Source organism: Trichechus manatus, unplaced genomic scaffold (assembly GCF_000243295.1).
Source record: "Trichechus manatus latirostris isolate Lorelei unplaced genomic scaffold, TriManLat1.0 scaffold00049, whole genome shotgun sequence".
In the NCBI taxonomy this organism is placed as follows: domain Eukaryota; kingdom Metazoa; phylum Chordata; class Mammalia; order Sirenia; family Trichechidae; genus Trichechus; species Trichechus manatus.
This window is the reverse complement of record NW_004443985.1, coordinates 2,110,878-2,120,754: the sequence shown is the minus strand read 5'-3', so window position 1 is coordinate 2,120,754 and position 9,877 is coordinate 2,110,878. Positions and strand designations below refer to the sequence as shown.

General features: G+C 61.7%; 2 protein-coding genes across 3 annotated transcripts in view; one reads left to right on the top strand and one right to left on the bottom strand.

The window, feature by feature from the left end:
• The window catches only part of VILL (villin like), a 16,920-nt gene extending 10,465 nt beyond the window's left edge, over window positions 1–6,455 (top strand). The window contains exons 12-20 of the mRNA XM_004377324.2: window positions 987–1,124; window positions 1,204–1,362; window positions 1,857–2,036; window positions 2,558–2,703; window positions 3,653–3,797; window positions 5,201–5,383; window positions 5,553–5,624; window positions 5,820–6,059; window positions 6,342–6,455. Coding sequence (XP_004377381.1) covers window positions 987–1,124; window positions 1,204–1,362; window positions 1,857–2,036; window positions 2,558–2,703; window positions 3,653–3,797; window positions 5,201–5,383; window positions 5,553–5,624; window positions 5,820–6,059; window positions 6,342–6,455 — 1,377 coding nt within the window. The remainder of the gene's footprint in view (window positions 1–986; window positions 1,125–1,203; window positions 1,363–1,856; window positions 2,037–2,557; window positions 2,704–3,652; window positions 3,798–5,200; window positions 5,384–5,552; window positions 5,625–5,819; window positions 6,060–6,341) is intronic.
• A 729-nt stretch (window positions 6,456–7,184) lies between these two features.
• The window catches only part of PLCD1 (phospholipase C delta 1), a 22,102-nt gene continuing 19,409 nt past the window's right edge, over window positions 7,185–9,877 (bottom strand). For both annotated transcript variants that reach the window (XM_004377323.2, XM_004377322.1), the window contains exons 7-15: window positions 9,617–9,761; window positions 9,391–9,540; window positions 9,140–9,298; window positions 8,772–8,931; window positions 8,457–8,573; window positions 7,887–8,065; window positions 7,655–7,787; window positions 7,430–7,579; window positions 7,185–7,270 (exon numbers count right to left, since the gene is read on the bottom strand). In XM_004377323.2, coding sequence (XP_004377380.1) covers window positions 7,185–7,270; window positions 7,430–7,579; window positions 7,655–7,787; window positions 7,887–8,065; window positions 8,457–8,573; window positions 8,772–8,931; window positions 9,140–9,298; window positions 9,391–9,540; window positions 9,617–9,761 — 1,279 coding nt within the window. The remainder of the gene's footprint in view (window positions 7,271–7,429; window positions 7,580–7,654; window positions 7,788–7,886; window positions 8,066–8,456; window positions 8,574–8,771; window positions 8,932–9,139; window positions 9,299–9,390; window positions 9,541–9,616; window positions 9,762–9,877) is intronic.

The following is a 9,877-nucleotide window of genomic DNA, read 5'->3' as shown; positions in this document are numbered from 1 at the left end:
GGGAAATGCGGGAGGGGGGAGAGTGGGAAATGCGGGAGGGGGGAGAGTGGGAAATATGGGAGAGGGGAGACGGGCAGATGGGCCCATAGAGCAGGAGATAGAGAAAGGTGGAGAGTTGGGCCAGTGAGAAAGGAGGAGCGCTCCGTGCCCCCAGGTGCCCAGCAGGCAGAGAGAGGGCCCCAGCCAGGAGCCTGGGCGGCCTGTGGGCGGTGCCTGCCCCTTCTGCAAAAGGCAGGATCCTGGATGTTCTGGTCTGGGGGAGACCTTCCCCAGAGGCAGTGGCCAGGCTCCGTGTGAGTCGTGTCATCGTTTCTACCATGTCAAGGCACAGTGAGGGGGGTGTTGTCCCAGTTTCACAGGTGGGAAAAACTGACGCTCAGAAAGGCCTCGGCGCCGACGTGGGGCAGAGCTGGGATTTGACCCGGTCTGCTGGCTCCAGACCACACTCTGTCACCCACAGGAACAACAAATCTCAGTGCCAAGTGTGAGGACATGTTTTCCTTTCAGCCTTGAGAAGGCTTTGTTTTTTTTAAGTGACATTTGAAAAAAAGAGAGTTTTTCCAAGACCCCTGGGGCCCCACTTCCGCTTCCGGCCTGGCTTCTGCTGCCCTGGCCGGAGCATGGAGCAGCTGTGCAGGGCCTGTCTGCCCCTAACTGGGCTGTCACTGGTGGGGCCGGGGCTGGCCGTGGGTGTGTGGCAGAGGCTGGGCCCACCTCCACAGCCTCTGGGGTTCTCACCGCTAGTTTATCCCTGGCACCACACCCAAACTCAGAGGCCTGGGTGAGAGCAGGCCGGCGCCAAGGGCCCAAGGGGAAGAGGGTTGCCTGCAGGTCCTTGCACAAGCACAGTGGGCCCGGAGCTGGGGGTGAGCCCATTCCTGGCACTCGAGGAATGCCTCAGAGACTACAACCTCCTGGCTGGGCACAGGTGGGCAGGCTGCTCCAGGTGAAGGAGCTGCCATGCCCGTGGGTCTCCTGCCCCCCAGGTGTGGTGCATCCAGGACTTATGCAGACAGCCCATGGACCCCAAGCATCATGGACAGCTGTACTCAGGCAACTGCTACCTTGTCCTCTACACCTACCAGAACCTGGGCCGCATCCAGTACATCCTGTACCTGTGGCAGGTACCGCAGCCTGGGTGGGGGTGGGGGAGTGGCGGGCACATAAAGACCGAGCTAAGGAGCTGAGGGTGTACTATCACAGGGCCACCAGGCCACCCCCGACAAGGTCAAGGCCCTGAGCTACAACGCCGAGGAGCTGGACCTCGTGTACCATGGAGCCCTGGTGCAGGAGCACGTGAGCATGGGCAGCGAGCCCCCCCACTTCCTCGCCATCTTCCAGGGCCAGCTGGTGGTCTTCCAGGTATGGCCCACTCTGCTGCTGTGGCAGCACCCTTGCCACCTCCTCCGTGAGCCTGTGGCCTTTACAGACACGTGCTAAGCCCTCTCTCTTGAGGCCAGGGGCCCAGCCTACCACCCCCTGGTCTCCTGGTGCTTGTCTGAGGCCCAGGAGCACCAAGGATGACCCCTGCCTGAGATTTTTCTCCGGTCCCTGAGCCAGGCACAAAGCGGAGACACGGGTGAGGGGGCCATGGGCTGGGGTTACACGCAGGCAAAACCGGTCCCCACTTTCCCCATTTAAGGCCTGGAGAACCGGCCCTGAGCCCTCAGAGTTGGGATGAGAGGTCCGTTTAGAAAGGGCCCTAGACTGACAGAATCCCCACACTCCCCGCTGAGAGGGTCCAGAAGACAGAGGTGGCTTAAAACCAGGGTCCGCTGAGCCCCAAGGCAGTCTGTCCCACCCTGGGGCAGGGGGGCGGCCCCCTCACTTCAGCCTGAGACCCAGCCCTCTTGTAGGGGGGCACTGGGTGCAACGGGAAGGGACAGCCAGCACCTACCACACGGCTCTTCCATGTGCGAGGCACGGACAGCCACAACACGAAGACCATGGAGGTGCCGGCCCGCGCCTCATCCCTCAGCTCCAGCGACGTCTTCGTGCTGCTCACCGCTGACGTCTGCTACCTCTGGTTTGGAAAGGTAGCCCCAGCCCCCACCATGCGACCCACGCCTGGGGGCAGGGGTGGCCTACTTCCTGGAGGACGCAGCCGGGCATGGAGGGTGGGAATGGGGCAGGGGCCACAGTGTCCCCTCTGGAACCTGGGGGAAGTTCCGAAGTGACAGGTGGGCCTGGGAAGGCCCAGGAAGCCTCTGCCCTCACCTCCTGCCTGCCTTCAACAAGAGGCATGTCCCTTCTCATGTCTCCTGGGGAAGAGGGAGGCCCAGTCCAGTTTGCTAGAGTTTTCTCTGATCCTCAGCCTAGACCATGAATGACCTGGCCCCAGCCGAGGGTCCTTCATCCTGTGCTGTGGATCTGGGACTGCTTAGATGGGGAGACTCGGGCCTAGAGGGGCAGGAAGGGAGATCCACTGCTCGTGTGTGTATCAGCATAGGCCTCCTGTGACTCAGGCCCATCTCCTCAGCGGCCCCAGTGGGTGGGGATGGGACTGGAGGTGAAGACCCTCCCTCTGTAGGGCCTCACCGAGCTCTTTGCTTGCCAGGGCTGCAGCGGTGACCAGCGAGAGATGGCACGGAAGGTGGTCACTCTCATCTCCAGGAACAACAAGGAAATAGTGCTGGAGGGTCAGGAGCCTCCCCACTTCTGGGGGGCCCTGGGGGGCCCGGCTCCCTACCCCAGCAATAAGAGGTAACTGTTGGGAGGAAGGGGAGTTCCCCTTACACTGAGGAGGAAACTGAGGTTCAGAGTGGGTGGGTGACTTATTAAGGGTCACGCAGAGAGCTGGAGAGTCAAGACTAGAACCCAGGACTCCTGGCTGCCCATCCCCAGGGGCTCCCAGGACCACAGCCCACCCTCACTCCCCAACCCTCAGTAACTTGGATCTGGAAGATGGCAGGGTGAGTGGGGGCTCTGGCACCCTCTGCTGGCCAAATCTGCTTCCTGCATTGTACCCATCCTGGACCTCAAGTGGGCACCGGGCTGTTCCCAGTCACACAGTGCCCAGGGGTCGTGTGCCTAGTGTGTGTTCACAGGGGGTAATATGGTATGTGGGCATCCAGCGTGTGTGTGGTGTGCAAGAACAGGTGTAAGGGGTGTGTGTGTGTGTGGTATGTAAGTGGAAAGGGTGTGTGTAGGCACGTGGGGCAGAAGGAAGTCTTAAAGGGAGGAGGGGGCCAAGTCCCAGGCTGCTCCTTATGCACAGCACCCACCCCCCACCCCAGTCTCCTAAGCTTAGTGCTACTGTCCCCATCCCTGCTCCCCCTGCACCCGAGGCTTCCTGCAGGGGTGGGGCTCTCCCATCCCAGGAGGGCGGGGCTGCACTCAGACCCTCCTGCTAAGCCAGTTGTCCCCTTCCGCAGTGCCCACTCCTGGGGAAGTTCATGGGGCAGCTTGGCTGGGGCTAGGGAGATTGCCTAATCTGCTTTCTGCCTGGCCAGAAAGGAGACTCCGAGGCCCGAGAGGCACAGGGTGCACCTGGTGGGGATTGTGGGGTGGGTGGGGCTGGGAGGAGCTCATGCCTCCTGTCCCCAGAAGCTGCTTCCTAGCCACTGGGGTGGGGGCACCGGGGCTGGGCCGGCCTGGCATGAGGTATAGGCACTGGTTGCGGCCTCACGGCCTCGCTGCCCCCACTGGCCAGGCTTCCTGAAGAGGCCTGCAGCCTCCAGCCACGACTGTTTGAGTGCTCCAGCCAGTCGGGCTGCCTGGTCCTCACCGAGGTGGTGTTCTTCAGCCAAGAGGACCTGGACAAGTATGACATCATGTTATTGGACACCTGGGAGGAGGTAAGGCAGCGGCCTCTGCCCGGCTGGGGCATGAGTCGGGGGGTGTGTTCGTGTGCCGGGGTACCCAGGTGTGGTGGGTGTGACTGTGTGTCTAGCCATGTGACTCTGGTTGTGGGACTGTGGATGTGAGGCCACGGGCGAGTCTGTCACTGTGTGCTAACGTGTGAGGCTGCAGGAGACCATGACCGTACTTGGGACTCCTGTGATCTGTGACCCTTGTGTGGTTGTGTGCAACTCTGTGTGTCTTACGATGGTGTGTGTGACTCCAGGCGACATGAGTCACAGCTGAGTGAGTGACTGTATAATTGAACGACTGGCCACATAGGGGGTGGGGGGGCGTGGGTGTCACTGTCTGGCTGTATTTGCCTTTGTGTGCATGGCTGTGTGTGTGAGGCTGACAGTACCTCTGACTGTAGTCACATAACTGGCTGGGACTGGCAGTATTGTAAGACCGTGTGTGCGTGACTCTGGGACTGGCTGGCTGTGGGTGTGAGTGGCTCTGAGCGACTGCATTTGTGTGACAGTGTAATTGTGTTTCAGCGTGGCTGTCGCAATGGTTTTTCAGCCTGTGTGTAACTGGCTGGGTGTGCGTACAGCTGTGACCGTGTGACCTGCGGACTGGCCGTGTGGTGGTGACTGTGTGTCTGTGTAGCCGTGATGATGTATGTCTGTGTGTCGTTGTGCGAATGTGGGGCTGCCTTTGATTCTGTGTGAATGTGGTGACGAGACTGTGGGCACCCCACCTCCCTCAGAGTAAAAGCCAGCATCATGACTAAGCCGACACGGCCCTGTGTGACCTGGCCCCCCGCTCCATGTCGCTCGCTCTGCTCGACCACAATGGCCTCCCTGTGTTCCCTGAACATGGCAGCACGCTCCCACCACAGGGCCTTTGCACTGGCTGTCAGAACCCTTTCCCCTCAGACACACACACGACTTGCCCCTTCAGATCTTTGCTCAAACGTCATCTTCTCAGTCAGGCCCTCTCTGACCCTGATTTAAAATTGCAAGGTTCCCACCGCCACACTCCTTTTTTTCTTTCCCTGCCTAATTTTTCCATCTGATATACTATATGTTCTATTATTTGTTTATCTTTCTGACTCCCCCAATAAAATGAAAGCACTATGAAGGTGGAATTTTTCACTTTTTTTCCATTGCCGAATCCCCAGTGTCTAGAACAGGGCCTGGCACACACTAGGTGCTCAGTGTCTGTGAATTGGATGAATGCATGCATGCCGGTGACCTGGTGTGAGTGTATGGGGTGTGGGGATGGCGCCTGCCATGACTGGTTGGCAGGGGATGCGTGTGGGGTTCTGAGACCATCTGATGGATGGGGCAGGGAGCAGGTGGTCAGCTCCGGGCAGCCCATCCACTAGCCCCAATGCCAGGCCTTCTCTGCGGCCCAGATCTTCTTGTGGCTCGGGGAAGCAGCACGCAGCTGGAAGGAGGCGGTGGGCTGGGGCCAGGAGTACCTGAAGACCCATCCAGCAGGGAGGAGCCCAGCCACGCCCATTGTGTTGGTCAAGCAGGGCCTTGAGCCTCCTACCTTCATTGGATGGTTCCCCGCCTGGGACCCCTACAAGTGGACCGTGAGGCCTGAAACCCCCAGCCCCACCCTAATCCTGGGCAGGGGGCCTGCCCATGGCAGGCTGAGGGAGGAGGCACTGCCCTGCCCGGAGACCTTCAGGGTGGGTGGGGGCCCCCTCCTGGGTCCCATGGGTGCCCCTCGCCTGCCCCAGCCCTGACTCTTGCCCCCAGAACAGCCAGTCCTATGAGGAGATGGTGGAGGGCGGCCTAGGAGCAGTAGCTGACATAATCAAGGTAACAGCGGTGAGTGCTGGGGCCTCCCCCACAGTGGTCACTGCTCCTGGGGTCCAAGGCACAGTCCAGAATGCGCAGGGGAGGGGTCCAGACCCTGGGAGGTAGGAGGGCTCTAGTTGGGGGCAAGAGGGCAGGTGGGCTGTGTGGCTGCCCTGGGGCCCGACCATCCCCACCTTTCCCAACCTGAGCCTCCTCTCTGGGCAGGAAGTCAACAACTTCCGGCTATCTAACCCGCGGGGGAATGGCACAGCAGGGCCCGTAACCCTGCCGGCCCTCAAGGGTCCCCGGGACAGCGCAGAGAATGAGCTGGGCTCCAAGGCAGGCAGCACCAGCAGCTACTCCAGCAGCAACAGCTCCATTATCAGCGGGGCCCTGCCCCGTGAGCGGCTCATGTACCAGGCCGCCGAGGACCTGCCGGAGGGCGTGGACCCGGCCCGCAAGGAGGTGGGTGCTGAGAGCCTCTGCCACGCAGGCCGCAGCAGTGACGCCTCTAACACTGAGCTGGGGGAGCCCAGGCGAGGCCCACCGATGGAGGGGCTTCAGGCACGGGCAGGCGTACGTTCTGGATGGGTGGAGGGCAGGCAGGCATGGCCCACCAATGGAGGGGCTTCAGGCACGGGCGGGCGTACGTTCTGGATGGGGTGGACGGCAGGCAGGTATGGGAGAGCCTTGAGCCCTGGGGTGACAGGCTCAGGTGACACCCTTCCTGCTGCACCTGCCCCCCAGTTCTATCTGTCAGACTCTGACTTCCACGATATCTTCGGGAAGTCCAAGGAAGAATTCTACAGCATGGCCAAGTGGAAGCAGCAGCAGGAGAAAAAGCAGCATGGCTTCTTCTGAACCCAGGCCCCTCCCCGGCCAGTGCCCCCACACGCCCAAGACCCCTGGGTGTGGCCTTCCCAAGGCAGACCTGAACCTTGGGCAGACCCTGCTCACGACCCCCCAGGCCCCACTCAGAGGCTCCTGGGTCCTCCCCGGACTTTGTCAATAAAAACAACTTGTGGTTCACACGAGGTGTGGGGTGTGGTCTCAAGCCTGGGGCGCTCAGGAGGTCCACCTCTCCAGGGCAGAGGCCTCTGGGGCTGGGAGCAAGGGTCTGTGCCCTCCTTCACGGATGGCTGCCTCCTGTCCAGGGGGACGGACATCCCTTAACTCCAGTCTGAGTGTGAGGAAGGTGAGGAGTGAGGCACTGGGGTGCAGGGCTCTGGGACACACGCGTGCACACGCATGCGCCTCACGGGTTACACATAAGGTCACTATGAGCTGGAGCCGATTCAATGGTAACTCACAACAAACAGGTAAAGAAACCACAGGGCTTAGTCCTATGATTTTTATAAAAATCCTCGACCCAGGGCTCGCCGGAGGACGGAGAGGGCTGCAGTGTGTTCTAACGGAATTGAGGGCAGCTCCAGGGACTGGACCAGCTCCTGGAACCGCAGAGAGGCAGCAGCTGAAGGTAGTATGGGGGCCTCTAGCTCCGAGCGAGGTTGGGAGCAGCCACGCCACCCCTGCCCCCGGGGCGGAGAGAGGGCCTGGCCCACTCGGCCAACCCCACCGGAATCCCCAAGCCTAGTCCTGGAGGGAGACCTTCACAAAGAGCGTGGCTGATGGATGCAGGTCTCCGTTCTTGGACAAGAGGTGGACGTGGCGGTATCCTGGCAGGCGGAAGGGCAGGAAGGTGGAAACAGCAAGGAGCACAGAGACAGAGTTCCGGTCACTCAGGAGGGTGTGCCAAGGACAGGTGGCCGCAGCCCAGGAGATGCCAGACCTGCCTCCCCCAGCCCTGCCGCCCCCTCCCCTCGACAAACACTCACCCTGCTTGAGGCTGTTCAGGGGGATGGTGCTCTGGCCAATGAAGTCGTTCTTGGAGGAGGCATCATAATCCTCCACCACAAAGCGGACCAGGGCAAGCTCAGGCACCGCCACCTCGAAGTCAAACTCTGTGTCCCACCACGGGTTGAAACCTAGGGGTGCGGCATGGTGTCAGCAGCCTGGATGCCAGCTCCAGTGGCTGAGCCCAGCCCAGGCCTGGCACGTACCGTTATTAGTGATGACAGCGGTCTGGCGGCTGGCCATATCCCGGGCCACACCGTGGATCTCCACTGTCACCTTGGGGTCCACGATGGAATTCTTGTTCTTGTTGACTTTCGGAAGCTGTTGGCCTGAGATGACCTGAGGAAAGGCAGGGGACAGTTAAGTGCTCGGGAATGGTAGCGAGGTGAGCAGGAAGAGAAGCCCACGGGCACCTGCCCCTCCTGTGTCCCTTCATACCCTGACATTGAGCTGCTTCTGAGTCCACCAGGGCCCCTGAGTCAGCGCACGTGGGTTGAAGGTGGAGTTGGGGTCTCGCAGGAAGGCAGGCTTCAGCACATACCCACAGGCCCCGTTGTCCTGGAAGCAGCCCTGGTACAAATCCATCTCCAGGCCAGGGGTCTGGAAGTTCAGGGCCACTACAAGCAGGAAGGACAGCCAGAGGCTGCAGCAGGGCCTGGGGGGGCCCTTGAGCCCAGCTCACCCAGGGTACACTGAGGTCTAGGGTCACATGGGAGTCAGAAGCAGGGTCCTCTCCAATCTCACTGCCCACCTGCCACCCTAACTGACCCACTACACGGATCACACGTTCAATCTTTGACATCAGAATCCAAAGGACCGCTGTGCTGATGGTGGGATTCGGACACTGTGACTTGCTCGTGGGGAGACATTTCCAAACTGAGGTGCCCAGATTACCAGCTCTGGAGCCCACAAGCCCCTGCATCCGGCCTTGCTTGGGACCTCCCACTGCATGGCCTCTAAGGCTGCAGGCCCCTGGTCGCCTGCCCGGCAGCCCCAGCCAGCCCCTACCGATCTGGCAGCCGGCGTTCCACATCTCCACGGGGCTGTAGTTGGAGGAGTCTGTTCTCCGGCCGGCAGGGTAGATCCTGCTCAGGTGCCCCACATTGTGGAGGACAAAGCTGTTTCCTGAGGGGGGTGGGGCTTGTCAGAAGCCGAGGCCTTCTGGTGAGGGCTGAGCCCCTCCTCCCCAGTTCTGTCTGCCAACAGAGCAGGGAGTGCCAACTCTGGGCGACGTCCTGTGGGGTGGGGAGCCAGCTTGGCCCTGGCCAGCCCAGATGGCCAGACAGATGGCTGGTAACCTCGGGTCGCAGAGCAGGGGCTCACCCGCTTCCTGGAGCAGTCGGAGGGCACGGTTCTCGGAGAAGGACGCCATCTCGTAGAAGGCCTGCCCGGGGGTGCCAGGCCTGGGGAAGCCCTCAAAGTGGACGCTCTTGCAGTAAATGACCATGTCGGAGAGTTCCCTCGCTAGCCTGAGCTTGTCCTCCTGGGGGCCGTGGGGAGGCCCAGGTTAGATTCAGAGGTTGGAACAGGGTGGGTACTGAGAGTGCCAGAAACCCAGAGACAGAGGTGGGGGGCAGAGGGTCTGAGTGGCAGCACAGAGAACTGAGACAAGGCAGACATCCCACGGGTGACAGTGGGATGATGGTGGGAAGGGACCCAGGGCTGCCCACCCCAAAAGCTCCCCCTCGGACCTTGGGTTTGTGCTGCACGCGGCTCCGCACTGCCTCGTCCTCCATCTCGGCAGCCTCGTCCTCATCTGACACCACACTGGCCTCGGGGCCACCTTCCCCTTCGCGGGGCGGGAGCCCCCCAAGCTTCTTCCCTTTCAGCAGGATCTTCCCCTTCAGTTGCTAAGGATGAAGGGGCAGCTAATCAAGACCCACCTGGCCTCCCAGCCAGTCCCGTGCCCTCTCCTCTGGGCACCAATATTCCCACCGCGTACCTCGGGGGAGGGCAGGCTGGTGGTGACCCCGTCCAGCTGCTGGTCCAACAGCATGGAGCCCAGGATGCTCCGCAGGTGTCGCGCCATCACCCGCTGCTGCTCCAGGCTGCAGTGGTTCTCCAGAGACAGGATGACGGGGTAGGGGGACACCTGGAGGCCCGAGGGCACGTTAGGAGCGGGTGGACACCCCCAGCATTCTCTTCCTCTCCCCCAGGGGTGCGCCCACCTTGAAGGCATAGTCCCGGATGGCCCTGAGCGCGTCGCAGAAGAGGATCTTGGAAGTGAAGGTGTAGCCGTGGTAGATGATCGGCTCCTGGTTGGGCCCGTCCCAGCAGTCGAGCTCCAGGCAGCGGCAGCCTTTGCACAGCGCCCTGTGGGCAGGGAAGGCGGCTAGGACCCCTCGGCCCGCCGGAGGTCCTACCTGGGCCGGTCCCGGCCCCGCCCCAGCTCCCAGGCCCCGCCCCTCGTCCTGCATGGCCCCGCCCCC